At 32.4% G+C, this 23,175-nt stretch overlaps 2 protein-coding genes across 2 annotated transcripts; one reads left to right on the forward strand and one right to left on the reverse strand.

The window, feature by feature from the left end:
- Positions 1 to 187: 187 nt before the first annotated feature.
- LOC129882221 (ribonuclease MRP protein subunit POP4-like) lies at positions 188 to 5,096 on the reverse strand. The gene is made up of 8 exons (XM_055956421.1): positions 4,803 to 5,096; positions 3,890 to 3,925; positions 3,716 to 3,792; positions 3,364 to 3,626; positions 2,051 to 2,119; positions 1,870 to 1,928; positions 1,394 to 1,495; positions 188 to 596 (listed from the first exon to the last, which is right to left on the reverse strand). The coding sequence occupies exons 1-8, from the start codon at positions 5,038 to 5,040 to the stop codon at positions 499 to 501; spliced, it is 942 nt and encodes a 313-aa protein (XP_055812396.1). The 5' UTR covers positions 5,041 to 5,096; the 3' UTR covers positions 188 to 498.
- Positions 5,097 to 14,540: 9,444 nt separating this feature from the next.
- On the forward strand, positions 14,541 to 22,740 carry LOC129882223 (probable ADP-ribosylation factor GTPase-activating protein AGD6). Its single transcript, XM_055956423.1, has 3 exons — positions 14,541 to 15,522; positions 15,885 to 15,974; positions 21,849 to 22,740. The coding sequence occupies exons 1-3, from the start codon at positions 14,725 to 14,727 to the stop codon at positions 22,353 to 22,355; spliced, it is 1,395 nt and encodes a 464-aa protein (XP_055812398.1). The 5' UTR covers positions 14,541 to 14,724; the 3' UTR covers positions 22,356 to 22,740.
- Positions 22,741 to 23,175: the final 435 nt, after the last annotated feature.

A 23,175-nucleotide genomic window follows, 5' to 3' on the forward strand; every position in this document is an offset into this window, starting at 1 on the left:
CTTTCTAAATAGAAGTTAAACTGTACAAGTCTAAATGACCCGAGGAATATCCCAATTGGAAAAATTATCTACCTTCACAAGGTAGGGATAAGGTTGTGTGTACACACTGCCCTCCCGGACCACACTGTGAAATTACATTGGGTATGTAGCTGTTGTTGCATTTCTGTTGCAGCAACTGATATACTCCTTGACCAGTGTCTCAATATAAAATATAAAACTGTTGCATCAATTCTTATCACTGAGAGAGAAAATACCTAACAAAGACGCGTTCAATTCTAATACAGTATAGAAATTTCAAAAACTAATTACCCTATTAGATATCACCTTTGTTCTCCCACTGTAAGCCCAACGTAGTCTTTCTAGAACGAAACCCAGGCCAAGTGATCTTCCAAGAAATAATACAGCTATTGGAATCATTCTTCATCTGTAAGATGATACTGCAAAAAGGATGTTTAGTTATAACCACAGCTTGTGGCAACATTTTTAGATATTTAGTCATCATGTAGTCATGTTTCTCGAAGTGAGTTTGTCTCCAAGCAATGTAACTTTCCAGCAATCCACTTGTAGCATAAATACAGAGAGCTTTTTTGGTACAACTGCAATTCAGATAAGCAATAAGATGAGAAAAAGCAGTGGAAAAAAAAACAAGTATTAACAAGAACTGGTCTTCTGCATACTTTTCCCATCCCCTTCTCTCCTCTTGGCACAAATTGATAAGGGAAAGAGAAGCCATGTTGCTCGGACTCTTCAAAAATGCCGTTGAGTGCATGTCAGATCCAACACGAGCTGCAGCATTTTTGGAGGGTCCGAGCAACATAGAAGAGAAGTAGTTTTCCAAATTACAAACAAGGTGCATCAAGTAGAAGTTTCAGGTTGCAATGACAGCATGAGTGACAACTCACAGCACAATGGAAAGTGGACGAACTAAGAATAGCTGAAATAAGGATAAAGTTGGAGAGAGTATTTACTAAATGAGCCTACACAGAGGTACAGTTCCCATAAGGAGGATCGGAAAGGATGACTATTCCCCAAAGATTTCTTTCAAAACAATAGCAAAACGGCTTAGTTGCCAATTTCCTTTGGATTCAAAATTGAAATGCAACCTTTTAAAGCTAAGGATGTGAATGGAACAAGTAGAAATAAAAACTAACAAAACTTGAAAATAACTACCTCAATTGGTAATTTAATTCATTGCTCATCCAGGTGAGTGGCCCAAGCAAAAATCACTCAACCAAGAATTCAAAAGAAAAAAAAGAGAAGAGAGAAGCAAGCAAACATCATATTTGTTCTACTCCGGTATATCAAGGCTACCGAAAATAGACTGCAACGGACATATATTTGCTACATATATGCCATATTGTAACCAACGAAATCTAAGTTGAACAGGACAAACCTTGGAATTTGTTCTCTTCTGTGATTATTCCAAATGTTTCTACAGTCTCACGAATCATGATACCACGTACACCAATTAAGCCTGCTATTTTGCACTGAACAACTGCAAGAAACAAATGCCACAATGTTTCAGAAACAAAGAGTTATACTATCTATGTGTGTGCCACACTGTGCAAGAGTTAAACAATGAAAAATTTCTCTATCAAGGCTCTATTATTCAGGCTTTAGATAAAGATAGTATGTGCCACACTGTGCAAGAGTTAAACAATGAAAATTTTCTCTATCAAGGTTCTATTATTCAGGCTTTAGATAAAGATAACCCCTTATCGTAATTTAGCTCATCACAAAAAAAATACTTAGATCCTTGTAAAACATTAATGACAGGCCAGAATCAGCGAGTAATAATATAGCATTTCCTTGTAATAGTTTTGAAGGGTCTAAAGAGTTAAAGTGGAGGAGATGTGGTTTATACTTCACCTAGAATTAGTGCACCATGTAAGTCTCCATTAAGAAGAGATTGTGCTAAAAGATTTTTCCTGCAAGACCGATACTGCAGGTGAGAGAGACATAAAAGTTGATTGTTTATCAGAATCACTAGAGAAAAGGCCTATTTTAAAAAATCTAAGCCATAAAAAAAGTGATGAAACAAAACGCCAACCCAATATTCTTTAGGAGTTTTGTCACGTAGTCTTTCCACTTATCATGCATTGGCTTGAAGATGTCATAACTGCAGACCAAGCCATAAAAGAGTTGTCAGAACAAGAGATGATCCAGGCAACACCTGAAAGTGAGTACATAACTTTGCTGCTCAAATCAATACTCCTCATCAAATTAAAAAGGAAAAAAGAACAGAAAAAGGGGGGAGGGAGAGGGGGGAGGACACCAACCTATAAAAGAACCAATCAAAATAAAAACAAGGAATAAGGTCAAGCGCACATTGGATGCATATAAAAGTGGAAGGAGATAATATCAATGAGGTATCATCAACTGTAAGTATCTAGGAATATTTGGTTCTATGTGACCCCATAGTATGCAAGCCCCAGAAAAAATATAAGCTTTCACTGCTGAGCAAGGTGAAGCACCTAATAATTAACCTTTCCTAGAATCCTAGATGAACAACATATCTAAAAAGTCAAATAAGTAGACATCTGAATTGATCATTTGGCAATTGAATTTTATGCAGCAGAACCACACAGTATTAGATGTCCATTTTGGTCTTTGACTTTCTAGGTAAGCAATATCTACTATAAACAACATAAAGGCAGAGAAAAAGCAGCCTATTCATTTTTTGTCCTCTCAACGATAACTGTGCAGATAATTACCACATCAGATCAAATGATATGGAGGCCATGATAGATTTTTTTAGATCATTACACAGTATGCAATATTACTACTCCTTGTAAATACTCACAGCACCTTCTAGTTGCTGATCATTCAATAAAATACCTTCCACGATTACAACAACAACAACAACAACAACAACAACCCAGTGAAATACCTTCCACGATTAAAAAAAATAAAAAATAACCACAGCAGATAAGAGGACGACAGAAATCACATGCCTCATGAGATTCAGTGTAGCAGTTAATCTCTTAATCAAGACCATCACATGAAAAGGTCATCTTAATGAGAATAATTCACACCACTTTCTTTTTAGACGAAAAAAATGTGTGAATTGTTCTTAGAAGATGACTTTTTCATGTGATGGCTCTTAATTAAGAAATTTATAAAAAAATCATTACCATATCAAAATAAATAAATAATCACAACACAATTGAGTCTACAAACCAGCATGAGACTTTAACATTTAACCTCCGACATAGTTAGACTCATCTAGTCAAACAGAAGAAAAAACGAACCACAGTGAACTGTAGCAAAATCAAAAACCACATATAGTTCCTCACTGAGAACGGCAGAAAGTTTCAAAAGACAATCTAAAACTTTTTTACTCAAAAAGTAGACTCAACTCACTTATGAGACTCTTGAGGAAAATCAAATGATCCAAACTTCTTATGTTGCTTTATGGACATATGTCTTTTAGATCTCTTTGACTGTCTCTGCAAAGCCTGACTACGAGCTCCAGTAGCAATGCTGCTTTTTTGCACAACATTATCAAGAAGAATCCAATTATCAACTTTCACATTTTTTGACCCCTGCATATATTTCTGTGCTGAATCACCATGTTGGAGAAGATCGTGCAAAATATCGTTAGCAGTCATGTTTTTACCAGAAATCTGCAACAAACAAAGGGATGAGTAATGAAGAAGCTACTAATTAATAGTGCGCATACCTGAAGCATTATTCTGATCATGTGTACTCTTACCTCAGTGGTAATTTTCAGAAGATTATCGTCTGCTGAATGGGATATCTGAAGGTATGCTGGATTATTCAGTTCAACATCTATGTTGCAGGACGAAATTTAGCATCCTGGATTAGTCTCATGTATACCTTTCTATGGATAAAAATGCAAGAGAAGAATATAGAGGAAAGGTTGTACCTTGAGCAGATGTATGGCCAGAAAAAGATATATGGCCTACAAATATACCAGGAATGTTTGGATGAGATAAATCAAGAAACGTTCTTTTTTTATTTATTTTTGGAAAATGAAATCAAGAGGGATCACATTAAAATGTCTAACTTACATTCCTGGAAAACACCAACTGTTACACTGCTTTTGGATGCCAAAGGTTTACAGATAAATCAAAGAGAATATCAGAAAAAAAATCCAACGTTTAGCAGTGAACTTAGGGTTCTTAAAACTTCTAGACAGACTACAAATTCACTCTAGAAATCACAATAACTTTAGAAATCCTTTGAAAAAGTCGTGGCCAAATCAAAAAATGGTTTGATGCATCAAATAGCAATAGTGCCAAATATTGGAACAGTGGAAAGTACTACTATTTCATCTGAATTATTCTTTGCTTTTGAATTAAAACCCTCGAAATAATTAAGGGTGTGATTTTTTTTTCAATTTATGCTGTTGTTGATGAATTCTAGACTGCAATTGTGCATCAATATCAACAGTTTAAACAAACAAAGAAAAGAAGATTAATAACAGATCAAAACAATGGAGGATATCATCAAAACGGAGAATTCAGGTCTCAAAGAGCAGAATGACAAATAATATAATTTCAAAAAAAATAAATTGAAATATATTGATTGATTTAGCAGGATCTAAACTCACTGCACCTAGTAAAATCAATAAGGGCAAAACTACTCAACTTTCCTGCACTAAATCTCTGCCTCTTTTTTTTGCATAAAAATGCACAGTTGAAAAAAAAAACATATCCATAATTATTTCAAGGGTTTTAATTCGAATAATTTAGATGAAAATTTTGGCTCCGCCGCGTTAGTTGATTGATATATAATAAAAACAAGTGAAACAGAAAGGAAAAGCTAAAAGACAGAACCTTTTTTGGATGATGGAGCTGAGGAAGTTGCTATTGATTTGAGAGGCGAAAGCGGAGAATTGATACCATGGGAAGTGAGTTCAATTTTGTTTTCAGTTGGAGTTTTTGTTGTGGTAACAGTGATTTTCTTATTCTTGTGCTGTTGATGATGAATTTCAGCTTTCGCTTGAGCGAATCTTCGTTCTATTGCCTCCATTGTTCGTTTCTTTTGTTGTTCAGCCATTGTTTCGCTCGCCATTGTTGTGCTCCCCTCTCTTTTTCAAGCTTTATATTTATATTTGGTTATACTAATAATAATAATAACAAATGAAAATTAAATAAATTGTGTTAAATTGATCTATGAGAATGTTTGGGTTGTTGAGTGTTGACAACCAATTTTGTATTTTCTGTTCTCAAAATTAATATCTTCAAACTTCTTAATCCTTAAAGAACACACTATTATTTTTACACATTTTTTTTAATTTTATTTATTTATTTATTATTATTATTTTATTATTATAATTATTATTATTTTTAATTAAATATTTTGTTAATTAATTGATATTTAATCATCTTATTTTAATTTTAGTCATCTTCAATGTTAAATAAATTGAAATAATTGATTTTTATAAATTTCAAATATTTCCAAGTTATTTTAAAATAATTTTTGTCATCTTTATTGTTTTAAGATAATATATGTAGACAGGTAATTTTTAACCGAATTTGAGATTTTACACAATTTTTAGTTCTTAAATATTTCTTTTATATCTAAATTAAATATTTTTGGTTTTTATCTTCTTTTAGTAAGTTTATTCTATATAAGAAAAGGGGGATTTAAAAAAAAACTACAAAATAGAATCACATTTTAGTATAAATTTTATTTTTATTTTTATTATTTCAAAATAAAAAAAAGTTTTAAAAATACATATGTTTTATTTAAATTTAGGTTTAATAAATAAGTTAGTTATTTTAATATTTTTTGACTAGTCATTTAACTTTCTAGATTTTATTAGTATAAAATAATTAGTTACTATTATTATTATTACTTCATTTGTTATGAAAAAAAGAAAACAATCCTACTACCCCATGTTTCATCTTTCCCCTAAAACATGCAAACCCCTTTTTCTAAAAAATCTGTCCTTTTTAATTAGTTATTATTATTATTATTATTATTATTACTATTATTATTATTATTATTATTATTTCATTTGTTATGAATGTTATGTCGAAAATAAATGATTTAAAATTAATTTCAACTTTATAGAGAAAAAATTAATTTTAGAAAAAGAAAAGTCGTCACTTAATTTTTTAAAGAAATTAAGAAAACTTAATATAAAAGACCCTAACAGATTTAAGTTTTAAAAATTTAAAGAAAAAGGTACGAGGTTCTTATTTCCACTTTGAAAAGGTGTTAAACATTCAAAGTGGCCGTTAACGCACGGTTATCTAATAATTTAAAAAATTATTTGACTAACTTTTTGAGAAAGTATTAATTTAAATAATAAATACATTTAAATTATTGCAAAAAAATATACTAACTGAAAATACTTAAAATAATTTACAAGGGAGTAAACTTTATTGAAATTTGACTAAGTAAAAAAACGATTAAAATAATTTGAAGAAAAGCAATAAACTCAAAATATTCTAAATAATTTAAGAGTAATTTAAACTTGACTAAAATATGATTAAGTAAGAAAAACTCTTGAATTAATTTTTTTTAAGAAAGAAAGATAATAATTTGAAACATATAATTTTTTTTAAAAACAAGTAAAAATGGACCAAAATATTTGAACAAATAAAAAATGAATTGATAAAATCTTTTAAACATATGAACCACATAAAAGAAAGTCGTTCCTCTTTTTAGGGAATTTGAATAGATTAATCTAAAATTAGGATTAAAGTTAACAAATATATAATCACAAGAATAAGCAATTAAATAGAATAAATAACAAATTTATGCCTTTTGCCCAAGTTCAAACTATAGCTTAATAAGCCTAATCTTGAACCTGTCCTAATTTCCAACTTATTTTTGGCTGCCTCATTTTTGGGCCAGTGGAACATTTTCATGTATATCAACATGTATACGGATGTATACAAGGTGCATATCATCCGCTTTTCCATGTATCGGACATGTATATTATTGTATATTTGCTTTCATAAACCTGTTTACGGGCTTACTTCAATGTGTACTAGGTTCCTTGATAAGATTGACTCGATACAAATGATATTTTAAGTTTCAAACCTTCATGGGTCAATGCAAAAATGCACAGGAAAAAATAAAGTCCATAATGTACTCAGACATAAGAGTTCATGCAAAGAAAGCACACAAATTAGTATAGAAAAATTCTTTCCATACTCTAAAGGAAAAAAAAAATATTCTTAAATTTTCAAAGATCAGTTAATTCACTCAATCAGTAAACTTAACTAATGATTATTTTTGAATCAAACAAAAATATTACAACCCCAAACTGGCAAATTTTGAGAGATTTCAAAAGCATGTTTCAAACGATTTATTATGGGAGAGGAGACAGAGAAGCCAATTCAAATATAATGCTAAATACCAAATAGATAGAATGTTCATTAAAGCTCATTCAAACGTACCACTGGGAAACAACAGACTTCCATAAATCAACCATAGAAATGTATTTCACAGAGAAAGAGATTCGTCAAAGACATGAACTTTTACGAGCAAATTTTATCAAAACTAGGAGAACAAATTCAAATTTATAACCTCGGCTAAATAGAATTACTAATGTATGTTCACATGTTATGAATTATGAGAAAACAACCATAAATAGATGATAAAATATGTATATGTTGTAAATAATTGGAATGGTTGGTGATGGGTTTAATTTAGAGAAAGCCACGTGATGGGGTGTTGTATATGCATAATGTTGACACATATGAATTGAATTAAACTTATGCATGCATGCAAACCTCTTTTTCTAAAAAACCTCTCCTTTTTCTTTTCTTTTCCCTAAAAAAACCCCACTAAACTCTTTCACCCCAAAAGAATTCTCAACTTTTCACTCCTATATAAGGAAGAGAAGAAGAGAACCAAAAAAAAGATTAGAAGAAGAGAAAAAAAAAGAGAGGAAGAAAGAAAAGAAAAAGGATGAACAGAGGAAGAAAGAAAAAAAAATTCTTACAAGGATTTTCGATTTTTTTTTCTATTACATTTGACTCTTCTTGAAGAGCGAGGGTAGATTCGAGGCTAATAACCTCCCTATTTTAAAAGAATTTTTTTTTAGTTTAAATTTACATTATATATTATATTTTTTACAAGTTAAAAATGGCCGATGAAGAAATTACCGTCGATTTCTAAGGTCTCCCATGTTTATAAGATGGATTTTATTTTATTTATTAATATTATTATTATTATTATTATTATTTATACTTTACTAATACTTCTACTAAGTGTCTTTACAGGTACCCATCCCAAAGTTGTAGCTATTTGAATTTAATGAAGTTCGAATATTATTTTTAATTTATTATTGTGTATATTATTGACGTTAGGCAAAACTTAGGCCGTAAATACTTACATAAATTTTTTTTAATTGAGTTAAATATTTAATCAGTTAGTTCACATTTTAGACAATATTAAATAATCTTTTTCCTTTAAAATATTTTTCATAATTTATCCTCTCATTAATATTGTAATTTAAAAATGTTATTTGAGAATACTTTTTTTTCTTTTATAAAAGAAGTATTTTTTTCCACCCATTACAAAAGGTTTTTTTTATATGGTAAAAGCGTTTATTTTTTTTTCGTATTAATAACGGGCAATTCTTTTAATATTGCACAATATATATATATATATATATATATATATATATATATATATATATATGTATATATTGTCTTTCTCATATTTTCATACGAATAGTTGACTATAATATACATTACTTACTTGATACAGACTATTTTTATACAATTTTAGTACATATCTTTTTATATATATGTGTGTTATACTTGCAAATAATAATTTTATTCCATCCCTTTTTTAATTAACCTAAGTTTGGCCGGTAATCGTTTTAACGAATTTTAAAGGATGCTTAACCTCTTCCCTTTAGAATAACTAGAACCTTACCTAGAATCATATAAGTTAAGTAGACCATTAAATGAAGCTAATTTTAGCATTATATTAGTTAAATATTTAGATGTCTTGTTTAGTGAGGAGATTCTTTCTCTAAATATATGTATTATCTTCTTTTCTAGAATGTGTTTTTCTTGATCATTCACTCAAAAAAGAAGGTATAGATATTATAGGTTGTGGCAGTTGTAGATTCATATTTTTTCAGTAACACAATTACAGGAAGTTCTGAACATACATAATCTTGTTACCTTATTGAATTTTACTATGTCTGGAATAAAAATTATTCATGTTTAGGTATACTGCTTGAATAGGGGAGATTTTCCCATGACAGATAAAATTATTTACCTATTAAAAAAATATAGGGTAGTAGGATGATTCTTTTTCATCTTTTCCATGCATGCAAACCTCTTTTTCTAAAAAACCTCTCCTTTTTCTTTTCTTTTCCCTAAAAAAACCCCACTAAACTCTTTCACCCCAAAAGAATTCTCAACTTTTCACTCCTATATAAGGAAGAGAAGAAGAGAACCAAAAAAAAGATTAGAAGAAGAGAAAAAAAAAGAGAGGAAGAAAGAAAAGAAAAAGGATGAACAGAGGAAGAAAGAAAAAAAAATTCTTACAAGGATTTTCGATTTTTTTTTCTATTACATTTGACTCTTCTTGAAGAGTGAGGGTAGATTCGAGGCTAATAACCTCCCTATTTTAAAAGAATTTTTTTTTAGTTTAAATTTACATTATATATTATATTTTTTACAAGTTAAAAATGGCCGATGAAGAAATTACCGTCGATTTCTAAGGTCTCCCATGTTTATAAGATGGATTTTATTTTATTTATTAATATTATTATTATTATTATTATTTATACTTTACTAATACTTCTACTAAGTGTCTTTACAGGTACCCATCCCAAAGTTGTAGCTATTTGAATTTAATGAAGTTCGAATATTATTTTTAATTTATTATTGTGTATATTATTGACGTTAGGCAAAACTTAGGCCGTAAATACTTACATAAATTTTTTTTAATTGAGTTAAATATTTAATCAGTTAGTTCACATTTTAGACAATATTAAATAATCTTTTTCCTTTAAAATATTTTTCATAATTTATCCTCTCATTAATATTGTAATTTAAAAATGTTATTTGAGAATACTTTTTTTTCTTTTATAAAAGAAGTATTTTTTTCCACCCATTACAAAAGGTTTTTTTTATATGGTAAAAGCGTTTATTTTTTTTTCGTATTAATAACGGGCAATTCTTTTAATATTGCACAATATATATATATATATATATATATATATATATATATATATATATATATATATATGTATATATTGTCTTTCTCATATTTTCATACGAATAGTTGACTATAATATACATTACTTACTTGATACAGACTATTTTTATACAATTTTAGTACATATCTTTTTATATATATGTGTGTTATACTTGCAAATAATAATTTTATTCCATCCCTTTTTTAATTAACCTAAGTTTGGCCGGTAATCGTTTTAACGAATTTTAAAGGATGCTTAACCTCTTCCCTTTAGAATAACTAGAACCTTACCTAGAATCATATAAGTTAAGTAGACCATTAAATGAAGCTAATTTTAGCATTATATTAGTTAAATATTTAGATGTCTTGTTTAGTGAGGAGATTCTTTCTCTAAATATATGTATTATCTTCTTTTCTAGAATGTGTTTTTCTTGATCATTCACTCAAAAAAGAAGGTATAGATATTATAGGTTGTGGCAGTTGTAGATTCATATTTTTTCAGTAACACAATTACAGGAAGTTCTGAACATACATAATCTTGTTACCTTATTGAATTTTACTATGTCTGGAATAAAAATTATTCATGTTTAGGTATACTGCTTGAATAGGGGAGATTTTCCCATGACAGATAAAATTATTTACCTATTAAAAAAATATCCATGCTTATGGGAAAGAGAAATTTAAAACTTGGTGGACAGAGTTATTATATACATGTTGCTGGTGGGAGGTGACAGGTATCCCATGTGGAATTAGTCGAGGTGCACAAAAACTGGCCCGACACCACGATCATTAAAAAAAAATAAAAAATGTAAGACTTTAAACCAAAAAAAGACCCTAATACAGTTGATTGACATATTACCTCTGCAACGTTTGTTGTGTTGGTTTTGGCTGCTCATTAATTTTATCTAGCTTGTCACAAAACTATACCTATATACAAAGCCATAAGCCTCTTTAAGTTTTGTCACACATCATACCACTCATAGCTTGTTTTCAGTTTCTACTAAACGTGAAATTGTTGCACTTGAGCCGACTATCTTTCGGAAACAACATCTCTACCTCCACGAGGTAATAGTAAGATATGCATACACTCTATCCTCTCCCGACCTCACTTGTGGAATTTCACCAGCTATGTTTTTGTTGTACTTTTACCAGCTTAAAATTGAATAGCAGTTCATTGACATGAGGATTCTTCATCATCAACCATGCTAACCTTGGTATGGAAGTTATGCATGAACGTAATGCTCATAACTTCCCTGTAGACCTAGTTGCTATCGAAGTTCCATCTACAAATGGATAAGATCCCAGCCTAGTCTATAGGAGGTTTTGAAGAGTGTCTTTCATAACAGGGGAATTAGTAAATATGCTCCCAGAACTGTCCAAGCCAATATTTGGTTTGGTGCAATTAATACCAAAGCAATAAACCTAATTTCAACCTAAAATTTGCAGTCAACCTATAATCTTTGTTGGGATATCAAAGGAGTTGAGCTTTTGATCAGAAATTGAAGAAACTCAGCAAATAACACAGGTCGAAATTGATTAAACGCACTGAGTCTTTTCACTTTCAAAAATCAAATAGCTTGAGAACTGATTATAATTTAATATAAATACGCAATGACATAAACACCTGTGTGGACGGTCGAAAGCCGAGAGAGATGGCAGACGGCGGAGACAGCTGGTCGACGACGGAGACCGCGTAGGAGAGAGACGGTGCTTTGAGCCTTTTCACAAAGCGAAAAAACTAGCTATCAATTAGCTACACGTTTTGTAAAAAAAATCAAATATAAACCATTTAATTTTTGGTAAATAATGAGGAGAAAATAAAACATAAAAAAATTGAAAAAGGAGGGGGTGAATTTTAGAACCCGACAAATTTTGCCACAGTTATATCGGCTTTATTAAAAATAAATATTTCTTAATATTTGTTATTTTACAAAACTAATATATAAATAACATTATTCTTTTCTATTTTATCCTTGAGAGTTATTAGCCTTGTAACTTTTAAAGTTCATCACCTACTAAATATATACATAAACATATGGTGAACATCTAATATTAAATTTAAATTATTACAACTGAAACAAAATGTACAGAATAAATATTGGATACATTATAGTGCAATAAAGGTATTACATAATTTTTTTAACTGTCAAAAACTTTACAACTCTAGTTAAAAGGTATTATATAATTTGAAATATAACTGTTGAGAAGCATTTTAACAAAATTATATAAAATCATTTATAAGGACATGAATAGATTTCAAAAGAAATAATTCAAAATGAAACGTATTTTTACTGTTAGGGTAAAACCACATTTAAAATGGAATAGAGGTAGTAAACTTTTAAGATTTGTTTTCATTTATGAGTGGAGTGTGTGGCAGAAGTTTCGTGATTATACACTATATATACACATCATTCAATCTATATACCAATGTATATAAGGTGTATAATTAATATCCATTATGATTATAAAATTTGAATATCTAGTAAAGAAAGTGTAGGTGGTAGAAGCGAATCTAAAATTTGTAGAATAAGAGCGTATTGAGTGGGAATTGTTCCCTAGTCAAGGTAATAATTCAATATTAAATCAAGTGCACTATTTAACATTTTTGTAGTATGAATGTCAACAATTAATATTATACTCATTAATATATATATATATATATATATATATATATATATATATATATATATATATATATCCAAGTTTATGAAAACCCATGGATTCACGTGCCTCATATTTTGGCTTTAAATTTTCTCCGAATCGGTAGCTCCTCCGTGGGGGCGGAGCTAGAAATAACATATGATTTTATCTGAACCCCTTTGATGAAAAATTATTATGTTTATACATTGTTAATTTATTTTGATATAACTATTATAGCAAATATTGGACCTTTTTTAACTTATTTTTGTATTTATTTCTTCATATTTTTAACTCCCTAAATAAAAATTCTTACTTTACCATTGCCCCTCCTCCATGACTATTACTTGTGATTATGTGGTTATATTTCTCTATCTTCTTTTCTATTTTTGTGAAACAATTTCACCTTTAAAATAAAAGCTTATCATCTCGAAATACAATAATCAAAGTTAGAAAAATAATTAATAAAAATAAAATCTAAGAATATGAAAATACACGACTACAACTAATACTCTGGGACTAAAAAAGCAAACACTTGACTATCTACTAGCCTACTATTTTAATTCTCAACCTCCACATCATTTTTTTAAGGATTATATCTTCAGCGAACTGAAGATGCATCATATCCAACTTAATCACTTCACCTAGTACTTCTTAGGTCTATCTATACTATTCCTCAAGCCCTCGACGACCAACCTCTAACTCCTTATGGAGACATCCACACATTTTCTATTCAAATGTGTGAACTATCTCAACCTTATTTTTGTCATGCCATCCTCCATGGGAGCCATTCCCATCCTAGCCCGAATAATTTTATTTCTAATTTTATCCCTCGTGGTAACACCACACATTTTTCTCACCATTCTCATCTCGTCTACGCTCATCTTCTGGACATGAGATTTATTGATTGACCATCACCTTGCCCCAAATGGTTAACCATGTGGGAAAAAACAAAATTATAAATTTATGTTTATGTAACTATTATAGTATGTTTTGCATCTGTTTCAGCTTTTTTTGTGTGTGTTTATTTCTTCGTATTTTTAACTATCTAATTAAATTTTTTGGCTCTGCCATTGCTCCTCCTCCAATGACTATTACTAGTGGTTATGTAGTTATTTTTCTCTATCCTCTTGTCTATTTTGTGAAATAATTTCACCTTCAAAACAAAAGATCAAGGTTAGGGAAACAACCAATATAACAACAATAAACCAGTAAAATTTTACAACGTAGGTAGGAAAACAACCAATAAAAATTAAAATCTAATAATATGAAAATAAATAACTACAACTAATACTTTGGGAAATGATAAGCAAAACACTCGATTACTTACCAACCTACTATCTTAATTCTCAACCTCTACACCGTCTTATCAAGGATCATATCCTTGATGAATTGAAGATGTCTCATCTCCTGCCTAATCATCTCACCTCAATACTTATAAACCTACCTCTACCACCTCCTCAAGTCCTCGATGACTGACCTTTCACTTCCTTGCCAAGGTATTCACAGATTTCTTATTCAAATATTTGAATCATTTTAGTCTTACTTCCTACATTTTATTCTCCACGTAATCACTCCACCTTGATTCGAATAATTTTATTTTTAATATTATCCCTTATGATAACTCTTAAACATCCATCTCATCATCTTCATCTCTTCTAAGCTCATTTCTAAACATGTGTCTCGAATAATTAACCCATGTTTCCATGTGGGAAAAAATAAAATAAAATTATTTGTAAAGTAAACTACTAAAAAAAGGTCTACTTGTAATCCAGCCGATATCCAACTCACCCCTTTTCGGTGTCGGCCTTTCTTCTCCTTATTTCTAACCCCCAATTTCTCCGGCCGATCAATTCTCGTCTTTTTGAGCCCAATTTCGATTCTTCGATCTCTTCACAGATCCGATTCCGAGTCACTCCCGAATCGGATCCGTGTCAAATGGCGGCATCACGGAGGCTCCGAGATCTCCAAGCCCAGTCCGGCAACAAGATCTGCGTCGATTGTTCTCAGAAGAATCCTCAATGGGCTTCAGTTTCTTATGGCGTTTTCATGTGCTTGGAATGCTCCGGTAAGCATCGGGGGCTCGGTGTACATATCTCGTTTGTCCGATCTGTTACTATGGATTCATGGTCCGAGATCCAGATCCGGAAAATGGAGCTCGGTGGTAACGAGAATTTCAACAAGTTCGTGTTACAATATGGTATTCCGAAGGAAACCGATATTGTTACCAAATACAATACAAAAGCTGCTACTGTTTATCGTGACAGGATCCAATCCTTAGCTGAGGGAAAACCCTGGAGGGATCCACCAGTTGTTAAGGAAGTCCTGAGGGGATCAGCAAGTAATAATAGTAGTAGACCACCATTGAGCAGCGGCGGCAGCAGTAGGAATGGTGAATGGGATAGTTGGGATAATAATGATGATGGAGGGTTTAGTGGTAGTAATACTAAAGATATTCGGAGAAATCAGACGGTCGGGGATTTTAGGAGTGGTGGTAGTAGTGGTGGTGCACCAGCTAGGTCGAGGTCGACTGCTGATATCACGAAGGAGCAGTATGAGGCGTCAGCGGCAAACAAAGATAACTTTTTTGCAAGGAAGATGGCAGAGAATGAGTCCCGGCCTGATGGGCTTCCGCCCTCTCAAGGAGGGAAGTATGTGGGTTTTGGATCAAGTCCTGCCCCAATGCCCAGGAATAACATGAATCAGCAAGGGGATGTTTTTTCTGCTGTTACTCAGGTTGTTCGCCTTCCCTTACATTTTACATTATGTGATTTGATTGGACAGAAGTTATATGTGAACTTATATATTATATTAGTGATAGTTGAAAAGTAATCTGGGTTATAAACATCTGATCAAAGTTAAAAATGTGAGTAGTTAATGAGTTTGAATTCCAAAGTAGTATAAAATTTGTCAAACATTTTGAGATATATGGAAAAGAATGCTGTATATATTAGGACGTAGGAAATATTATTATTATTATTATTATTATAATAATAATAATATAATACATATAAGAATGAACTGATTGTACCTGTTCTGCTGCGCTATATTATGTCTACTTACTTATAGCTGATAGAGTTGCGATGTGGTTTGTGTAGGGATTTGGTAGGTTATCTATGATAGCTGCAACGGCAGCACAGTCAGCTGCAAGTGTGGTTCAAGTGGGGACAAAGGAATTGACTACTAAGGTATTTTGATTTGACTTCTGGATTCAAAATTAATGGTTATGTAATTGTGTTCTACTTTAGATACACTGGCTGTTTTTAATTCTCGAGATATCTCTTGATTTATTTTTTCGGGTCAAGCAAGCCTCTCTTGCCACTTAGCCAACTTTACTTTATAAGGTGCTTTGTTACTCACTTTCTCTATATCAATTTCCATGGCTATACTTGTTCTTGTAGTCTACTTTGTGACAATACTTTGTAATTAGACTTTAATCAGAGAAGGCCATCTTTGTGTTCTTTCCATACTATCTTATCTGCTACTAATTGCTGTCCTTGGAAGCTATCTATCATATGCAGAAAACGGTTCATTTCCTCCATTTCCTAATCGTTGCATCCCCATCTAAGGGGAAAGCTTCATCCTTAGTAGACCAATAATTTTATCCAATGGCATTATGATTATTTATTATTCTAAAAATGGTAGGAAATTGTCTTTGAAGGAGTCTCTTTCCAAAATTAAAGTTTTTCTACTCGCCTACTTTAATGTTACATGTGTTCTAAAGAATACACCTCCTAAGTTTATGATATTTCCAATTCCCAACTCTGTAGGAGAGATATATCTTGATTCTCTTTCGATGAAGGGGATATCTCTTGATTCTTAAGAGTTGAGAGATAGTTCTTTAAGGCCTCATTTATTTTCATTAATATTAAGATGTCTGAATTTGAATGCATTTTTGGATGTTAAGATGTTGTATTAAGATCTGAATACTATATAATTAAGATGGTTTGTTTTCTCAACAATTGAATGCACAAAACTTGTCTTTATTTAAATTAATAAATATAAATTCTAAAAACTTAATCTAATGCGACAACATTTTTTTTAAAATATTTGATTGTTGAAAGCGATGATGGCTAGCGACGGTAGTCTTTTATTGTGGGTCTTGGTTGGGGATTATCTTGGGTGATGGTGGTGGTTCTGGGTAGTAGCTACTAGCTAGTGGTGACATTGGGTGACAATAGTGATTAACGTGGTTGTTGATCGTGGTAGTCTGTGGTGATAACTAATAATTGTGGTAGACAATATATCAAGCTAATGGTGATGGTAAATGATGACGGTGGTGGTTGGCGATATATAGTGGTGGCTGGTTGTGGAGATTGTGTTGTGATGATTGTAAATGATGGCTAATGGTGGTGACAATTAACTTACGTGATTGGCGGTGGTTGTGGCTGATGATGGTGGTTGTAGGTGGTGATTGTTGATGATGATGAGCAGCGGCAATTAGCAGTGAAAATGGATGAAGTAGTGATGAACTGCATGTTATCTTTGTGGAAGCCCTTAAATTCACATTTTAATGGTTAGTTCTTTGTTATAGATCTTAGTCATTTAGACCCATTAAGTAGTTGTAAATTTATAAAAAACAATTGCACTTAATGATTAAGTTTTGAATGACTTAGATTCTGACTGGTAAAAACAAACTTAATGACTGGGATCTGAATAATTATGATTAAGACATCCATTAAGTGCAAATAAATGAGGCCCAAGTCTATTTATCAGGTAACGTTTCGAAAGTGTGGGGAAGTATACCAAGAGCACTAGAGAAGTGGGGGATTCTACAAAGAGCTCTGTTTGATGTAACCATTATTAGAAGAAGAGTAGAAAATGGAGTAACTAAGGTAATCCAAAATGGACAATGGGTTATCCATGTAGTCTTAGTTTTTTTAATAAGTTATTGCTTTTGTAGGTTGAAATAGCAGTATTTATTTGCTAAAAAGGGATGCATCTATATACACTTAAAGTCACATATCAGTGTCACACCTGACAATAAGTGTTTAAACGATATCCTAAGTGTTGAAATGGTGCAAATGCTTATTGCAAATCTTCTATTGTTAGTATACTTGTGTTTAACTGGATAGATGGTTGTGCCAAAATTCTATTTATCGTGCTTGTTAAAGCTATTAATTATCATTAGTTGATGGCTTCACCTAATATTTTGGTTGTCTTTTATAGATGAGCCTTCTAATATTATGAGGTTTTCACTTAATTGATAGGACTTAGAGCCCGTTTGGATTGGCCTAAAAAATGATTTTAAGCCAAAAATGACTTTTAAGTAAAAAAGAAAAAAGTAGAGGGGTCAACTTTGGACTTCTTTTTGTAAATTTTAACTTATTTTAAACACTTTTTTTATTTGCCAAACACTTTTTTGATTTGACCCACTTTTAATCAAATCCGAACAGGCTCTTAGGTGAGTTTGATGCTATGTTTTAATCTTTGAGGTGTATTTTCTAGCAATACTTGTAAGACTTATCATATCCCGATGATTAGTTCTAGAATATTAATTTTTTTGTGTGGGGGAGGTGGGGAGGAGGATAATACTGTGGTAACATGCAAATGTTGAGATGGATGTGCGATTATACAAAAATAATATTATACCAGATTAGAAATGACCAAATGCTATAGAGAGAGCAAATAGTACATATAGTGGATACAATAAGGAGAAAGTCTCCAAGAACAAGTTTTGTTCATTAGCATTGCAATTCATTCTTTTTAGAAGGTAAAGTCCAAATTGCAACTAATTTTCTCCTAAAAGTTCTATTATACACTTTAAGAATAAGACATAGAAGCAGAAAAAAGCTGCAAACTAGTTGGTAGAGTGACAAATTTCTGGGATTTTAATTTCTTTTAAAAAGGGACAAGATTCAATCAATATCAAATTTATGAGTAATGGATGATTTCAAAGTTATGACACATATGATCTTTCTTTAGCGGGCGGGCGGGGGAGGGAATGGGAAAGGGATGTTCTTCAGTGTGGTTAAGGTAGTGTTTTGCTTCAAGTGGTTTTTCCATCTACCTAAGCTTTGGTGATTACTATTACCTGAGTTGGTGGGTGGTGGTAGTACTCGACAATATAGTCGAGATGCATACAAATTTGCCCGAACATCAGGGTTATACTTAAAGAATATATAGCCTATTTGGATTGACTTATTTTAAGCAGCTTATAAGTTGAAAACTGCTTATAAGTTTTTAAAAAAAGTAGGTGCATTCAAACTTTTTTGACTTATAAGCTGTTTTCAACTTATAAACTGCTTAAAATAAGTTCATCCAAATAAATCCAACTATTTATTGGGGCTTATTTTAAGCACAAAATGACTTTAAGTTGGTCAGCCAAACACTCAAAAAAGGCTGAAAACAGCTTATAAGCAAATCCAAACGGCCTCATAGGGTTGTTCAAGGGATGTGAAAAGGATCCCAGCATAGGATACGTGAGGATCCTTGTGGCATACTTTGAGGTTTTCAATTTTGAATCTTGATTTGCAATGAGTGGTGCTAAAAGAGAAGAGTACAATTAATGAAAAGAAGAAAGTATCCTAAAGAAAGCTCTTTGGATCCAATTTGGAGATCTTTAAGAATAACCATTTGAGGTAGCACCCTAGGGTGAAGACCGGAGTTCAAATCTGAGACAAAAAAATTACCCCCTCTATCCCATTTATGTGACAGTTCGAATTTGTAGAGTCAACTCTCTTAATTTTGGTTCATGAATTCGGGACCTAGAATCATTAATTTTTTGTAAATAAAATTTATATATTTGGAAACTACATAAAAAGTACGATAATTCACAATAAACAATTCAAAATATTTTTAAGACATATAAAAAGATCACGGCCAAAGAAAAAATTGTTTTGACTCTCGAAATTTGAAAGATTTCGCATATATTGAGACAAAGAGAGTAGGGGATTTCTTCCCATCTACCTGAATGTTGGTGGAGACAGTTTTTCGGTACTTGTGTTGGTGGGTACCATGTTAAATGCACGCAAGCTGGTGTGGATGCCACTGCTATTGACAAACAATAGGTTTTTGGGGGTACTATTACATAAAAACCAGATGAGCAACTAAAGCTTCGACCCAAAATTCTGTCAATCAACCAAATACAACTCAATCAACAATTTAGTTGGGCTTTTCCTATATGTATCCTTTCCTTTCTATTCAATTTGCACAATTCAAGTCCTTAGACAATCTTTATGTTGGCCGTGTACTCACTACAATCAACTACCTTTATCCAGGCGTTGAGCCGATTAGCTTTGTGATGCTCAAATATGTGAACTTATAAATTGCTTAATTAGTATGTCCAAATGCAATTTGAAGTCGTTAAAGAAATTTTTAAGAGCTTTAGCAATCGCTGTAGGACATATTTGCCCGTCTTCCACTATCTTGTCAGTAACCAGGAGGTCAATGGGAGCGTTGGAGTAACAGGTAAAGTTGCTGCCATGTGACCAGGAGGTCACGGGTTCAAGCCTTGGAAACAGTCTCTGGTAGAAATGCAAGGTAAGGCTGCGTACAATAGACCTTTATGGTTGGGCCCTTCCCCGGACCTGCGCATAGCAGGAGTTTTAGTACACCGGGCTGCCCTTTCCACTATCTTGTTAGTGAGTTAGTAAAAAAGGTTCAGCTTATTGTTTAACTTCACTTATTTGTGTTGCTCTTAGTATGCTGGTTCACGTAGTGAGTCGTAAGCTAATGCCGATTTAGCTGGTCTTTGTGAGTGAATATCCACTAGGAATTTCCTTTAATTTTTATCTCCAAAATGGTTGCTGAGCGAGGTGTCAGATTTTTAGTCTTAGTCAGAAACCATGTAAATATTTTACTCTATTTATTAGTTCTAGGGTTAAAGACACCTCCCACAGAGATTCATGTAGTCTTCTGCTAATTTTTCATGTAAACTGGGTTTTGAGTGACGTTCTCTATATCATCTGAACAGGAAGTAAAGAAATGACAATCTTGGGGACTATTAGAGGTGACAAAATCAAACCCAACCCAACCCGTTTAAGTTTAGGTTGGTTACTAACCCGCCCATTCATTAGCCAACCCATTTCAATCCATTAAAAATTGGGTTTATGTAACCCGTATTGAGTTATGAGAAATCTTGTTGAAATATTTTTAATTTTTTTTTTCCAATTTGATATGTTATATATGGCCATAATAAAGAAAAATAATAATTTATTTAGATACTAAAATAGTTTAAAAGAACAAATAAAACAATTAAGCTTAGTAAAAATTGGGTTGGGTTTGGGTTTTGACCCGTTATATAACCTATTACCTAACCTGTTTTGACCCAAACTAATTTGTGTTGGGTTGGGTCTTGACCCAATTGTTGTCTTAACCCATTATGACCCGCCCAAACTTCACCCGACCTACCCAATTGCCACCCCTAGGGACTATATCATAAACAAAGTCCTTGCCTCTGCAGTCTCACCAGTGTTTCTGCATTTCTCTGCCATACCATTGTTACACACCTTATGTGGTGCTTATAAAAATTTGTAACATCTGATACCTGTTTGGATCAGTTCAGCCCTTTAAATATATGATGTTCTCTTTTGGTTCTGTTTATTTTCCATAAATTGTCTGGGATAATGGTTCACTTGCATTAGTTAAAGAAAGGGTACACTTCCATGGAATTATTTAGACCAATGGGGTCCCTATAGTTCCTAAGATACATCTCTGTAGTAGAAAAGAGTTACTGTTCGATGGATATAATACCATTCGGTATCATGTGTTTTAGTTGAACCAGAGTTAACTTCTATTCTGCTAGAGATATATTATTTGGTATATAAGTCCCTTCTCTATGCGTTGGAGTCTATAAAATTTACTGTGTATTCCATAGACATGAGAATTGCTGTTGAATGCATCAATTGGCTTTTTTCCGTCTGAGCTGGAGCTATCTCTCTCTGAAGTTGTTTACGTGCTTGATAAAAGCCTGCTCTTCAGTTTTACTTATTTGTATTTGTTCTTTTTCATTTTTTATCAATCATATAGTCTACATTTCATCTCTGGTATGTTGTTTAGAAAAAAAGAGCAGTGTAGTTAAATGACCGTTGAGATGCGTGTGCCAATCCTTATTCTTACAGGTGAAAGAAGGTGGATATGATACCAAGGTCAATGAAACGGTCAATGTTGTCACGGCAAAAACAAGTGAGATTGGACAAAAGAGTTGGGGTATCATGAAAGGAGTCTTGGCCATGGCTTCACAGAAGGTAGAGGAATATACCAAGGAAAGTCCAACCTGGAAGAATGATAGCTGGCAACGAGGTGAAAGCGAAAAGAATGGCTATTATCAGGACTTTAATCAGGATTCTAAAGGATGGAATGCTTCTGGAGGAGCCCACTCCTCTGGAAGGAACACTAATTTTGTCAGCTCTGGGTCGTGGGATGATTGGGACAATGAAGACAAGAGCAAAGTAAATCCTACAAAGGGGGCAGCAGCATCCAACAACAAGAACGATGACTGGGCTGGATGGGATGATGGTCAGGATGATGGATTTGATAATCACTACCAGAGTGCATCCAACAATAAACATGCTGCTGTTCATGCTGGAAATATAGATTCCAAATGGACCGATGGAGGTTTCCTCTGACGGCAGTACATGTTGCAGCTCCCCTTAGTAATTTTTTGCCTTCCCAGATTCAATTTTCTCCGTGTCTTATTGGAAAAAAGGAATTGTGTGTCTGAATATAGTTGATATTTGTACCATTGCCAGCAGTTTGGGTTAATTGCTCCTCCTGTAAAAGAAGAAAGAGCCAAAAGCAAGCAGAATTACTCTTGTTGAGGACCATTATTCGGGACAAAAAAACGTTTAAGTTACATTTGGATTTGTAAAGACCATTTTTGCATTGTCTATTTTGTTCCTGTTTCTGTCCTATATATTGGAGATTTTTGCTTATTATGTCTGATTTCTGTGTTGCATATGGACATGAGAGATCTTGGATAAATGGTATTGGCTTCTTCGTCTGGCTCATGAATTGTATGTTACAGGTTTTGATGTGCTTAGGCTTTTGTACCCATCTATGTCACTCTGTGCCTTCACTTGTCACAAAAGGGATTTTTTTTGGCTGTTAAAACAATTGAGTTCACCCTTATGGTGAGGATTCTTGATGACCGACGAATCAAGTTGTCGTCGAGGATTCTTGATGACAGATGAATCAAGTTGTTGCATCGCTTACGCTTTAGGAACTGTCGGAAAGTGAAAAGGCATCATTGGTAGATGGCTCTGTGAAAGTGGAAAGGCATCATTGTAAGGTGTCTAAGTGAACATTTTTGGATGATTGAAGATAGGATATACACTTTAGGAAATTTCTGAAAGCAAGTGAACATTCCTGGGTGATTCAAGATAGGTAGGTGCAGCGAATTGGCAATTGGACTAAATTCATTAAATGATATATGTATAGTGTCTCTTG

This window comes from Solanum dulcamara, chromosome 3 (assembly GCF_947179165.1).
Source record: "Solanum dulcamara chromosome 3, daSolDulc1.2, whole genome shotgun sequence".
Lineage (NCBI taxonomy): Eukaryota > Viridiplantae > Streptophyta > Magnoliopsida > Solanales > Solanaceae > Solanum > Solanum dulcamara.

Excerpts from the sequence above, each read along its gene's own strand:
- LOC129882221 (XM_055956421.1), bottom strand. The coding sequence starts at position 5,040 with ATGGCGAGCGAAACAATGGCTGAACAACAAAAGAAACGAACAATGGAG. Across the intron at positions 3,926-4,802 it reads AGCTCCATCATCCAAAAAAG|GCCATATATCTTTTTCTGGC; the intron begins GTTCTGTCTTTT and ends GTATATTTGTAG. Across the intron at positions 3,627-3,715 it reads TTCTGAAAATTACCACTGAG|ATTTCTGGTAAAAACATGAC; the intron begins GTAAGAGTACAC and ends TGTTTGTTGCAG.
- LOC129882223 (XM_055956423.1), top strand. The coding sequence starts at position 14,725 with ATGGCGGCATCACGGAGGCTCCGAGATCTCCAAGCCCAGTCCGGCAAC. Across the intron at positions 15,523-15,884 it reads TTTTTTCTGCTGTTACTCAG|GGATTTGGTAGGTTATCTAT; the intron begins GTTGTTCGCCTT and ends TGGTTTGTGTAG. Across the intron at positions 15,975-21,848 it reads CAAAGGAATTGACTACTAAG|GTGAAAGAAGGTGGATATGA; the intron begins GTATTTTGATTT and ends TTATTCTTACAG.